The 13784-nt window shown below is 40.3% G+C and overlaps 1 protein-coding gene and 1 long non-coding RNA gene across 5 annotated transcripts in view; both read left to right on the top strand.

Annotated features, from left to right (window-relative positions):
- CRIM1 (cysteine rich transmembrane BMP regulator 1) overlaps positions 1–13784 on the top strand; it is a 180217-nt gene that overhangs the window by 76622 nt on the left and 89811 nt on the right. For 3 of the 4 annotated variants that reach the window (XM_023537797.1, XM_011372095.2, XM_011372094.1), the window contains exons 3-4: positions 3319–3561; positions 4643–4763. The exons of the other annotated variant lie outside the window; for it this stretch is intronic. In XM_023537797.1, coding sequence (XP_023393565.1) covers positions 3319–3561; positions 4643–4763 — 364 coding nt within the window. The remainder of the gene's footprint in view (positions 1–3318; positions 3562–4642; positions 4764–13784) is intronic. 4 annotated transcript variants of the gene reach the window in all.
- Positions 4770–13784, top strand: part of LOC111746753 — a 12001-nt gene continuing 2986 nt past the window's right edge. Inside the window, exon 1 of the long non-coding RNA XR_002783255.1 lies at positions 4770–13340. This is a non-coding gene — a long non-coding RNA (uncharacterized LOC111746753). The remainder of the gene's footprint in view (positions 13341–13784) is intronic.

Raw genomic sequence — 13784 nt, 5'->3', positions numbered from 1 at the left:
AAAGTCTTCAAAGAGAAAATCAGTGTTGAATTTAGATTCAACTAGAAATGAGTTACACCGAGAGTAATGCATATCCAAAATTAGAATGTAACCGAAACAATATTTGGCTAAAGTATTAAAATCATAATTAAGATGATTAGCCTTGGTAGGAAAATAAAATAGAAGTAAATGAAGCATTAATCTTAAAACACTAGAGAAAAGAACAATAAAATAATTAAACAAAAATTAAAAACTTAATTGATGAACATAAAAACTACAAAAAAGAAAGCTTAGTCAATAAAGCCTGAAATGCATTTGAAAATCTAGATGAATTAGATCTACTTAAATGTTAATACAGATGGCTCTAAAAAAGGTAGAACACCTGAATAATCTAATAACCAAAGAAGAAATCTCTCCTTCCCTCTTTAAAAAAAATGCCAAGTACAGATAGTTTTACAAGTGGGTTGTATGTAAACATCAAAGAATAGGTAATTCCTGTTTTATTTTAACTGTTTTACAGCAGAGAAAGAGGTAGAATGTGAAACAGCTTATTGAAAAAGTGTAACTCTGAAACTAAGACTGAATGAAACTACATTGACACACACAAAGGCAAGAGCTACCATAAGCTTATAAATTTAAAGATTTTAAATGTTACAAAGTCAAAAAAGATCCAGCTGGGTCTTTCAAATCAGGATTTATTCTAAGAAAACAAAGATAGTCTAAAATCTACTAATTGATTACATTAGTAAATTAAAGGGAAACTCGATACTATCATCTTGAGAAAAGTTGAAAAATCATTTAGAATAAGATTTAACTCGTTTTCAACATTCTTAACATCATGCGTAGGAATGCTGCATTTTCTAGGATTTGACATTTTCAGTGATCAAGAATCATTATATTCTGTAAATGGAAATACCACAGCTAAAAACAGAATACAGTGATGTCATTTGTTTCCAAAGACAGTTGAATGATGCGAAAATAATAATAAAAGCGAACTATTTCCTGGCCAACTTTGGGAGTAAGATTAGGACTGTAATCCATGAGTTACCTCGGGATAAATGCTACAGCCACAGGCGCTGATGGCCAAGTTCTCTCCTGGCAAAGGGGAAATGGCTTAAACGTTTTCTGACAGTGGTTCAGTGTCTACGGCAGCCTACCTTATCGCACTTTTATTACAAAGGCAGTTCCTAATAAATAAATCTCTAAAGTAAATAAATCTCTAAAGGCTTGAACTGCTAAACACACGTTAATAGATGACAATGTTGGGACTGTTAAACATAAAGAACAGAATAGAAAGGTCTAATATATTGGGTTTTAATGAAATGTGTTTTATTGAAGCATATGTTTGAAAAGTCTCATTATACATACCAAATATTTTGCACAATAAGAATGTAATAGAATGTGATACAGAATAAGTTAGTTACAGCCCATTAGCAAGAGTAGGAATTAAGTGCTATTTGCAATTAAAGTCACAGAGCTCTTACTAATTATGAGCCCATGTGTTTGTGTTAGTCAGATAAACTGACTGAATACAGTTTACAAACTCCATCTCAGTCAGTGCCCATACACTCAAGATTAACTTTGTCTTCCTTAGCTCATTGCTTTGTTCTGCCTACCCTGACAGGGATCCCAGAGTGGAATTCCTCTTTACTTATGTTTTCTTCTCGAGGCAGTTCCTTGGGGTTATAGTATGGAAAAGTAGGATATATGGACATGCAGGGGTTCATTGGCGTTCCCTCTGCTGGGATGCCCTTTTCCCAGACATCTCCACGGCCCACCCCACCACCCCTTCAAGTCTTTGTTCAGACATCAGCTTCTCAGTGTTGCCTGTTCTGACCAAATTGTAACTGCCTCCCTGTACGCTCATTCCCCCTTGCTCTGTTCCATTTTTCCCCTATAGTACTTATCACCCTCTACTACCCATGTAGTTTGCTTATTTATAATGCTTATTGTTTATTTTCTGTCACCCTCCACTGTATTGTAAACTTTTTGAGATTAGAGATCTTTGTTTTTTCTCTTTATGGTGTATCCCAAGCTGCTGGAACAGTAGGCACTTGGTAAGTATTTGTGAATGACTTTACTAGAACTATGGATATGAAGGCTCCCCTATGCTATGTTTCGATTAGACGAGGAGCAGTTAGACAAGGAAGAGGGACAATGAAATGAGATATATAGCAATTAAGGTAGAAAATGACCTGAGAAGTACTTGGTTTTGGAAATAGATGTACTTTGTAGTATAAAGAGCTAAGTGAACCGGAAACGACTAGATTCTTGCTTTATTTTTACCGCAGACCTTGGACAGGTCACTGGAACTCGGCCCTCAGGTTCTTTATCTACAAAATGGACTGTAATTTTTAGTTGAGAAGACGAAACTAGGTGACCTCTTGGGTCTAACCCGGTGTGGGTTTTACTTTAGAAAATAGAGAGCTTATGATAACGTACGTCAATACTACACAGCACCATTTTGACCCAACATTTTCCAAACTCTTTCTCCCTTCCCTCACAAAGGTCACAGGGCTATAATGATGTACTTTAGGTTTATTTCAGTCTTTTCCTTGAGGACCTAATGTTGGTGTAGGTTTCTTAAAAGCTTAAGTCAAGAGACCGAGGGTTTCAGAAGCTAGGGCTTTGCTTGATGTATTTTTTAAATTGATGTTCAGCAATAGATTAATACATAATACTGGAGAAAGGAGAATGAGAGACCTTTGATGGATCTCTCCTAGAGACAGAAACACCAGATGTCATTTAGGGAAATTACATGGGAATTTGGCTCATTATCCATCTTGCTAGGATTTCGCATCATAGAATCATATAATCTTACTAAGTTCATCTCAAAATTCAGAGCTTGGGGGTTGAGCAATTTCCACGTTGATTATTGTGCGCCTCGTCTCCAGTCCCTGCAGTAATTGCGATTTATTTGCAGGTCTGTCATGGAGTTTAAACATGCACTGTTTTCGAAGAACAGCCCTTAAAACTCCTTTTAAATGCAAAGCTCTCTGATGTAGTCAGTGATTGAGTCCATTTTTCAGATTCTCCAGGTCAGGTTGGCATCTTCCCTTTGCCTTTCTTCATTTTGGTCCATGTGCTGGACATTGTCCAGCACAAGTGAGTGGGAAGGTGGAGAAAAAGATCAACTCCCGCCTCACGTTCTGGTGTCGTGAGCAGGTCTCGGGAGAGATTGTCATGGTCGGCTACACCGAGTTTGAGGGTTTTCACCAGACTTCTTCCTCTCCCCTCCTCTTTGGTTAGTAAACAGATCCTTGGGGGCTGCCTGTGCTTCTGATGAAAGTGCCCCACACTGCCCTTGGGCGTGTGTTAAATTCTTTCTCTCCCATTTAGAAGAGAAGCCAGATTGCTCCAAGGCCCGCTGCGAAGTCCAGTTTTCTCCGCGTTGTCCTGAAGATTCCGTTCTGATCGAGGGCTACGCTCCTCCCGGGGAGTGCTGCCCCTTACCCAGCCGCTGTGTGTGCGACCCCGCGGGCTGTCTGCGCAAAGTCTGCCAGCCGGGATACCTGAACATACTAGTGTCAAAAGCCTCAGGGAAGCCGGGAGAGTGTTGTGACCTCTATGAGTGCAAACCAGGTATGCACGAGCTTTGTCTCAGCAACCTCGCTCCTTTGCATCAGAGGGTAGCAGGCCTTCTGCAGCTAGCCTGGCCCCTCCTTCCACGTGAAGATGAGCGTTGTCATCAGCACACTGCGAGCCTGCCGCTTTGGGCTACTGGCAGCCTGACTTCTGGCCTTCTAGTCAGAGACCCAGAGCGATGATCCACCGGTACAGAAGCGCCTGCAGAGAGGGACCATGGCTTTTTCTCTTTTCTTCGTCTTCTTTTTTTTTTTTCCCCCCTTCAAAGTATGCTTAATGGGGGAGGCGGGGTTAAAATTTATGGTACTATGTCTGCCTGCTTCATTCCCCCAGAGGAGGCCGTAGCCCTCATTTGCAGATATATCTGTCACTTTAAAGTTGCATTTAGAAACAATCATCATACATAACACAGAAAGTTATTTTTAGGTACACATGTGCATCAAAATGCGAGATGTGTCATAACAAAATACTCAGCCCCAGTTTTTCCCCGCCATCCACCCATTAGCTCGATAGCATGTGCTACGTCGTCTTTGACTATTGACTCACCTTCTCTGCCACATTCGATTCCTCGTTGTGTCCCAGCTCTTTCTTGCTTTAAATTATTTCTAACATCCTTGTTCTTATGGCAGCATTTCTAATGTGGTCTGTGAACAGGTCTGGACTCTAGTGATTTCCTCTTTGCAAATTTCTAATCGTCAGTCAGATTTTTTTTTTTTAACTGCTAGATAATGCTTCAAGCAAAATGATCCCTTGCCCATCTCTTGAACTATTCTACCAGAAATGCCTCTTGCTGACTACCACCATCTGCCCACATAACCTCCATTGATTTAACTCTCTCTCTGTCTCTCCGCGTCTTCATCTTAACTCTTAAATGTCTTGTCCCCTGCTTCCCTAGCACAGAAGACCTGAAAAATATTACGGTTCTCCAATGTTGAGTGAAATAGAAATGCCAGTGCAAAGACAGGGTTTCTGGGAAGCAAGGACACTACAAAAATCTGTCAAGAGCCAGTGTTTCTTTTTGGGATTCAAAATGCCAGTAAATGTCACAGTAAATAGTGCCTCTGTCTGCCCCTTCCAGTGTTCAGCGTGGACTGCAGCACTGTGGAGTGCCCCTCCGTTCAGCAGGCCGTGTGCCCCCTGGATAGCTACGAAACTCAAGTCAGACTCACGGCGGATGGTTGCTGCACTCTGCCAACAAGGTTGGTTTGTCATTGGTTTATCAAGTTTCCTCCTGTCTTGTGTGTTAGCATCATGGAAGGCACAGTTTCAAGCATGCAGTTCGTTTTCCCCAAGTATTAGGGAAAAATCACTGAGCTGTTACTATGATTTGGTATTTACATGTGTGGTTCCTCAGGTCCAAGCCAGGTGTCATCAGGTTAAGTCACCAATCCTTACAGATTCTTCATGTTGGGGTGCTGTGCACTTTTGCAGGCCAAGGGCTATCCAGGCAAACATGACCCTCAGTATGTAGCCAGGGAGGCGACCTGTATCCATCCACAGTGGGTGTGTCATTGGATCCTCTGCAGTGAGTCTTATAGGTGCTTAACCATCATGCCCAATGGGATGAAGCCCTGTGCATGCATCATAGAATTACTCCCAGGAATCCTTGACATTTGCAATCACATCTACCCAGACCCACTACTTGATGAGGCAAAGAGGAATCTAAATTTTTTATAATGCTTTCTGGAGTGACAAACACATCTCTCTTTGGCTTGATGGGGGAAAAGGTTGCTGTCATTTTAGTCACAGTAGCAGGACGTCCACTTAGCCCTACAGGACCAGGCTCACTCCAGAATGTGAGGCTCTCCAGGTCCTGTCCTTGAGAGTCTACATAGCACCCACATAGAGCTGGCCCTCATGCTTGGCTTTTGGGAAGACCATGCTTAGAAAAATGGGGTTTACCTTCTCTTTCTCCTGCTGAGATGCTCTCTCCTCTTTCCTGACATAACCTCGCCTCCATCTTTCCCAGGCCTAAGTCATCTCATTTCTTTCAACTTTTGCTCTGCCTTTAAAAGCCAGAATTAAAATGGTGCCTTGTTTCATTCAATCTCCTTTATTCCCTGTTCCAGGCACTTAATATCTGTGTTTGTTGCATGAGCAGTTGTGATTATTAAAATGATTTGATAAGATAGGAATATATATGGGTCCTTAGTTGGGGTAGGTATCAGGTATTTGTCCATAATTGGAGTAGACATCCAGAGAGTGTTCCGATAATTTTTTCTTCTTTCTCTTCTTAAAATACATTAGTTCTTTGACATCTCCTAACCTTTGTTCTGTCAGAAACCCTAGGATTCTTTCAGACCTATTTTACATGACTTGCACTGTTTTTTGTACTGTATTATAAAACAAATACAAAGATTTTTGTGAAGATAACGTAGTAACAGTGGCGCAGCACCTGATGACGTGATGATAATTTATGCGAAGATGCTTGGAAAGAGGTGAATTATTGTGCACACATATGGTATTACCAATCACTAAAGGAAGAGAATGGAGCATTACTAACAGTAACAGATGTCCCTTCAAGGTCTTTATGAAAAGGAAGGTGGCACATTATCTTAGGGAACCTGATTAGTTAAAACTAAGTCAGTCGTTAATTAACAGGTCCTTTAGTGAGGAAAAGAGACAATACTCAGTTCACTATTATAAATATAATATCGTACCATCTGCATGTAGGAGGCACAGTAGGCTATTTTTTTTTTTTTAGTCTCTCTAGGGGGTCAAAATGGGTAGAAGCTACAGGAAGACATATTTAATCTCAATTTAAGAAAAAAAAAATTCTCACAACTAATGATGTACAGTAATGAATTGGGCTGCTTCCTGAGATAGACTGAGCTCCCTGGAGCTGGAGAGATTTCTTTCCGTCTGGTTGGCCACCTGCCAGGAGTGCTTAGAAGAAATGTTACATTGGAAAGGAGCTTCAGCTAGATGTCTTCCGTTTTATCTCAAAGCTTCTGTGAGTCTTATAAACATAAACCTTAGGATGGTTGTTATTGTATTGACATAATTTCGACTTTGGCATTCAGAACTGAAGAACAGTCAGTTTAAAGGCCCCTGTAATGAAGAAATTAAAAACATGGAGAAGGAAGTCATTCAAAATCCCACTGTAAATTATTTGCAGGGAAGGATTAAGTTCTCACAGCTCTTTAGTTTCCTGTCTTTTAGGTAGTCGGTGACCCCTGCTCGCGCCCTGCCCCTTCTCCAGCACACATCCTGTGTTCCCACCTGAACAAGGCCCCCTCCCCATGCTCTTTCCTGGCCCATGCCTTTGCACTGGCAATTGATCCTTCTACCACTTTGACTCCTCTTTCAGGACTACATTTTCTTCTTTTGGAAGCCTTTTCAGTCTTCAGTCCCTAAGGATGACTTAGGTGGCGCTCTTCTGGTCCTTGTGATTTAATTCCCATGATTTAATTCTCTATCACAGCACTTTTAATAATACATTGAAATCATTGCTTTTTTTTTTTTGTTAGTCTATATCTTACTCTGTGTGATTCTGAAGGGAAGAGAGTATTTTGTAGTCTCTAGTACCTAGAATAGGATTCGATGTAATATATCAACCTATATTTATTGATGAATGAATGAATGAATGAATGAATGAACAAACAGGCCCACTCAACTGTGATGATTGATATGTTGAAGAAGAGAAAAATTATCTTCTTGCCGTGGAGTGGTAATATTATTCCTTGTCTCACTTTAAACTCTTTCAGTTTTTAACCAACCGCTTCTTTATGGCCCTGCTCTCAATACTTCAGAAACTGTCTGTTCCAAGCACCAAGCTCACCTCTCAAAGCACGAGATGCCTTTATCTGTCCCTTCCACCTTTTGTAATACTGTTCATCCTGTAAAACTCCAATTAAATTCCACTTTATGCACAAGGTTGTCAGGCTTCAACCGATACACGTCTGACTCCCTAGGAACTCTAAAAGTATCCCTTTCCATATTGCCAATTAATCACATACATCCTTGCATTGTTATTTAACTGTTATATACATTAAGTCTTATCTCACCAACTAAGGGTTGTTTGTAGAGGTCAGGAATTGTGTCTTCTATTTCTCTGTGTGCATTAATACTGAATGGTAAGCACAAAGTATGTTCAGACTGTGGCTTAACCTAGTTTAGCATATTAAGTAGGTTCCCACTTATTAAGAAGGATGATAGACAAGTCACAGTTTGTATACTTTGTCAAGGGAACAAAAACCCAAAAAATGTAAATAAAAAGCAGAGCACTTAATATGTTATAGTAATGGTAGCATTTTAAGAGAAAACATGACATAACTTTATTCTTGTGTGTGATCTGTGTGAATGGTTTGCTCTTTAGGAGCATGATGTTTAGGTATTAAAAAAAGAAAAAGAGCATTTTAGAACATTTAAAGTCCTGTTAAGATTATTTGATCTTCACCAGCATATTTAGAAAGAGCGTTGTTAAGAACTTCGAGCCATCTGAGATCAAGACTGATTATGTGGAGAATTCAGGGGGAAAAGTCTCCTGTAGATAGGACAGAGTAAGGTGAAACATCTTAAACTTTAGCAGAAGAGATTTACCTTTGGTAAAAGTAACAACCTCTTTTTTCTAAGGATCTATTGTACCTTCCACAGACTAGAAAAGGAGTCTGTGGACCTTTTCCCCACCACCCCCTCATCTTCACGGGTAAATTTCTTCCTCCTTCGTGCCTACCCAAATGTAATTGCCATCCCAGTGAGACTATTACACCCATTCTGGCTACTTACTGCTCTATTTTTGGGTGACTTCTTTCTCAACTTGTGAATTCTCTTTTGAATTGTCTGTTTGCAGTTCATTCATTCATTTATTCACTCATCAAACATGAGCCTTTACAAGAGACAGACACTCCCCTCCAGATGTTCTTTTCACGCATGGATATCTCTTCCCATTTCTGTCCCTGACAAGTACTAGTTTTCTGAAATCCCTCTGCCCTTTCTCAGTATGAGTTATTCCTTCCCCCTTTGCTGCATCTCTGCTTTTTCTTAATGGCCCATCCTTCATTTTCTCTCTTTTATTATCTTTCCTCCTGAACTTCATCCTTTTTAGACATCATTCTATGTGTGAGATAATTAACTTTTAACCATTTTTAATTCTTCCTTCCCTCAGCTGGGTCTAGGCCTCTAGGCACCCTGCCAATTCTTGTCATCCTTTTCCCTTCTCGTGGCACTGGAATATTATGGGCGCTACGTGGCAGCTCATCGTACCTTTCAGGAGACAGTGAAAGAGAGTGAGAGTGGCTCTGCGCCTTACACTGGGCCTAAGGACTACATAATGACAGAGAGTAAAAACAGGACTGTCCCTGGCACCTTCTGGCCTTTGGAAGGCCCTCCGTACTGCATGCGTGTGTGCATACAGACACCTCCATGCGGAAGGAAACCTATAGCACAGAGACTTTTGGTAGATACCTTGATCCTAACAAAGTCTTTGCGGAAAAAGAAAAAGAAAAGTTTAAGAAACATGTAAACAGCAGTAACAATGACAACTTAACTGTGTAATGTGCCCTGCTATTTACAAAGCATTCACTTTTGTTCTAATTTTACCATCATCTTACACCATGAGGAATTTACAGATATGAAAACAGAGACTGAGAGAATAAATGACTTATGCAAAATCACAGATGTTCTCTGGTGCAGGTCCAAGTCTTGAACCCAGTTCTTTGATTCAAAAGCCTATGCTCTCCACTGCAGTACATTTGATAACAATGTTTTATTGTTTTAAGTCCAGGAAATACATCAGTGAATATGAATTTAGATCTCACCAACATATTTATATCAGTGTAGTGCATATTAATATGCACTATATACATATATAAACAACATACATATGTTTCAATTACTAAGTGCTGTGTAAGAAGCCACCCCCAAATGTAGTAGTTTAAAACAAATAAAACAAAGATTAATTATTTTTCATGACTCTGTATTAAGTGGGTGGTTCTTCTATAGTCAGCTGGCAGGTTGTCTGGGGCTGGATAGTCTAAGGTGATGTCACTCACATGTCTGGGAACTCAGCTGGGATGGCTGGAAGGGCCTCTCACCCCTTAGAGTCTTTCATCCTGAGCTTCTTTACATGATGGCAGAGGCAAGAGAGGAAGTAGCAAACCCTTAAGAGCCCAAGACATGGAAGGCATCACACAACATCCCTTCCCCCACATCCTGTTGGTCAAAGCAAATCACCAGGTTAAACCTGCTTTAAAAAGTGGGGCGGTAAACTCCATCTCTCGGTGGGAGAAGCTGCAAAGAATTCCGGGCCATTTTTAAATCCACCATAACATATATTTATTCAAATAGGTGCCCTTTAGATTTTGTCTTCTGACTGTAGAAAGTTGGTGGAGTGCTACAGCTCAGGTGACCTTTGTCCAGAGACTAATGTCCTTCTGGCCCAAGGGCGCTGGTCTCCAGTGTAATTTAGGCAACCTGGTCATCAGCCCCCTTCCACTTCAGCAGCTCCCTTCCCACTTCTCTCTCCACTTACCAGCCAGCAGCTCACCTGCAAGTAGACACATGACTTAGGAACCTCTCAGTACCACCTCATTATTTTTAACTCCTCTCCATAAAGAATGTTGTGACTACCTAATTAAACTAGGTTTTCTCCCATCATACAACAGGGAATCCCATTCTGGGATACCACGAGATCTGCCTGATAAAACCAGGTCAGTTTTAAAAACAAACACACACAAAACAACCTTTCAAGATGTTACATAGAAATTCTCCTCTATAATGCTTGATTAGATCGTGGTTGTCTGAGAAATTTGGACCCACCAGATGTGGCTGGAAGGTAGACCCAGCCTGGGCTATACATCTGTGCCTTCTGTGTTCTCCCGTGTCAGCCAGCCCAGACCTCAGCCCAACTGAGCTGTTTCTCAAGAAGACAACTCCTAGAGTCACATTTTTTCTCTCTACACTGCTCTTTGCTGTCTCCACTGTATGTGCCTAATTTTACAGAGTCTTCCTTTTGCCTCTCTAATTTTTCACCAGTCTTTTTAAATATAGACTTACAGGGTAGGCATTAACTAGTCAAAAATCCAGACAGTAATACTGCTATTTTATTCACTTTCGCTGTAAGTCAAATGAGTTTTTCTGTACCCTATGCCTTTTGATTTGATACATAACTATTTTTATATTTTCATTAAGAAGATGAATGAATGTAATATGTTACTGACAGTCACCCATTCTAAATTTATTTTAATGAGATTTGTCTCAAACTTTTTGTTCTCTAATGTTCTGTTATCAGTTTCTGTTATAAATATGCATTCCTTAAAAGTTATTGAGAAAAACCCAATCTGATTATTTTGTGGGGGAAATCAGTCATTGTTTATAATGTTCAGAAACTTAAAATAGGGTTTCTCCTGGGTTGTGCACAGTACAGCAAGCCCAGTCCCCAGGCTCCCTCCTGGCTCCAGCCTCTCTCTGGGTAGGGTCTGGTTCTCTTTGAAAACCTGTATCCGGAACATTCATATCCCTTGCTTTCTGAGACACAATACAAAAATACGCCTGTATTTTTAAATCAAGATTTAGAAATACTTTAAATTTTTTCTCCTTAGCCCAAAAAAATTAAAAATTTTAGATTGTTGGTGAGCTAAAATGTTGACTAATATATGACTTTGGTTTTCATCAAAACATTTACAGGATATCTTAAGCTCATTAGATTCTAGGTATAATTCCACCGGAAATGTAGATGAGCCTGAATTTTAGTGCTCCCCCTTACTCCTCCACCCCCAGGAAGCAGGTCGTATAGCTCCCCTATTTCAGAGATGGAGCATCATGAGCCAGAAGGCTCCTGCCTAGTGAGTGGCAGAGCCAGGCTGTGCTATGTGACTATAAACCACACAAGGCAGCACTGTGCCCCTGTGTCCCTGAGCTTACTCCCTGCCAGCCCCTCCCTGGCCCCTCCACTCAGGAGACCTGACCTTCCATGTCCTACACTTTCTTTCATTGTTGTAGCCTGTGAGCGAAGCACATGTGAGTAAACTGTTTAGCAGCTAAAGAATAATCCTCCATCCATCACCTGATACTGCACAGAGAGAGCATGTTACTTGGATGATGTCGAGTGCTAGAATCTAGGCCCATTTCTACATGAATTTGGACAAACCTCTCACTTCATCCGAATCCATTTTCTTTTCTGAGAGAGAAGGGAGGAGGGATTTAATGATCTCAAAGGTAATTTCTAGTTTTAAATTCTTTGCCTTTCGCAAACTCTTTGGAGGGGAAGGAAGCCAAGCTGCTGCTGCGGGAGACTCCTGGGAAAGAAAGGAGAAGGGAAATTTTAGAAAATTCCAGAACTCAGAATATAATGGGGGAAATATATGGTTTGCATAGTGATAGGAAAGGGAGAAAGTCCAAAGGAAGTCATAAAAGAACTATGGTTCCTTATTTTTTTCATTCTCTCCAAAACTTAGGAAATGAACAGTGAAATAGACAAATTAGTAAACTAATGATTTAAACCAGGGTGATCATCGTTGATTGAATTGTGAGAGCTGGGTGATTATTCAGTAAAATACATTGCCTGTTCAATGGCTGGTTGAATATTGCAGTTACATATTTTTTACATCTATAAATAGTTAGTACCTTATATAGCAGGAGAAGAAACTATCTGGCCAAAGGCTGAATCCATAAGATAAGGCTTTATTCTTAGAAACTGCTTTCTCATAGAACATGGCTCTCCGTGCCTGTCAGCCAGCCTTGGTGGATGTGTTCAGGGGAGGGTGATGTCTGCAGCATCCTCATATCTCTTCACATTCATTGGCATGAACTACATGCTGTGCTTGCTGCCTCCTGGGCCCACAGTATATTTGTTTCTCCCAGCTATTGCTACATTACTTTCCCTAAGGTTCTTGGTCTTTGTCTGTCTTCTCTTTGACTCTTCTTTATCCAGCTCCTCCATATTCTTACTGTATTTTCCTGTATCTCACACTAACTTAAACACACACGCACCACCACCACCCCTGCATTATATTCACGGAAGAGTTTTAAATTCTCTGTTTCTAACTTTGGACCATCTCTTTCTATGCCTCTTAAAGTGATCTACTGAATTAAGTTCCATTTTTTGGTTTGATCCTCAGTTTTATTTCTCTCTCATCAGATATTGACCTTAGAAGACAATTTCCAATTCATACCCTGTCATATCATAACAGCTCCAAACTCTGTAATCCAGGAAGGGAAATAAGATAAAAGGAAGGATTTCAACCCTGTTGTCTCTGAGATATGTCAGATACAGAGACCATGACCATGAATTTCCTTTACTTTCACTGTAATATCTAGATATTCTACTCTACTGTTTCAGGTTGAAAATCCAGGATGATTAGTTCCCATTTCTCAATCCTGGCTTCTTTGGGCTCTCAAGAAAATTCATCTTGTTGGTGATATATTGTACTATGATAACAGAATCTTAGCAGATTGCTAGCACACTTGTTTTGTGTGAATAGATGTAGATATTTAGAAAAGGATCTTTCTGGGGTTCCAGAATTCACAGCCTGAAATCGACTCACACAAGATGAGGCCAGTAGAATGGAATCTTTGGCAGATCATCCCTTCCCTTCTGAAGTGCTGGAGTTAAATAAAAATTAATGTAACCACAAAGCTGCAGTGAGTAAAAACAAGGAGGAGATCTAAAAATTCTGTTAAATGGCAAATCCCTATGAGGGACCTCATGGAAGATAGAGAACACTGGGCTTGGTGTGGGATATGGTGATGAATAAGGTATGGCCCACCCTTGAAGAAACTCAATGCCTTACAAATATCACCACTGCCAGTTTCAGAAAGTTCCAGACCTTTGGAAGGTGATAAGAAGGGCACACACTCAGAGTAATCTGCCTTCAAGAAAAGAATCAATTAGTAGACTGGCTTTCCACCAAACAATGAAAACTGACTTAAGAAAAAGCTATAATGTAATATTCCACCTTTAAATCTAAACTAAGAAATCAAGGACCTCAAAAAGCACACACACAAACCATAAGTGATGATCATTTTTCACATCCCTCCCTATTTACCTATAGTTTCAAATCGTGGCATCATACAGTTCCCATTTTGTCGAGAAGTCAGTGGATTTTCTTATTCCTCTACTCCATTAACATCTGAGTAATCTTTTCACTTCTGAGTAATAGTCATGGCATGACCGTGTCAGGAGTCCTTTAACTTTCTGTTTGCTAATGTACTTAACACTTGGGTGGTTGAGCTCCTCAGTCAACTCTCCAGAGCCTCAGCCCATCATTCTGCTGGTTGAA

The sequence above is a fragment of the Pteropus vampyrus genome, unplaced genomic scaffold (assembly GCF_000151845.1).
Source record: "Pteropus vampyrus isolate Shadow unplaced genomic scaffold, Pvam_2.0 Scaffold200, whole genome shotgun sequence".
Classification (NCBI taxonomy): Eukaryota; Metazoa; Chordata; class Mammalia; order Chiroptera; family Pteropodidae; genus Pteropus; species Pteropus vampyrus.
This window is presented reverse-complemented; position numbering and strand designations above follow the sequence as displayed.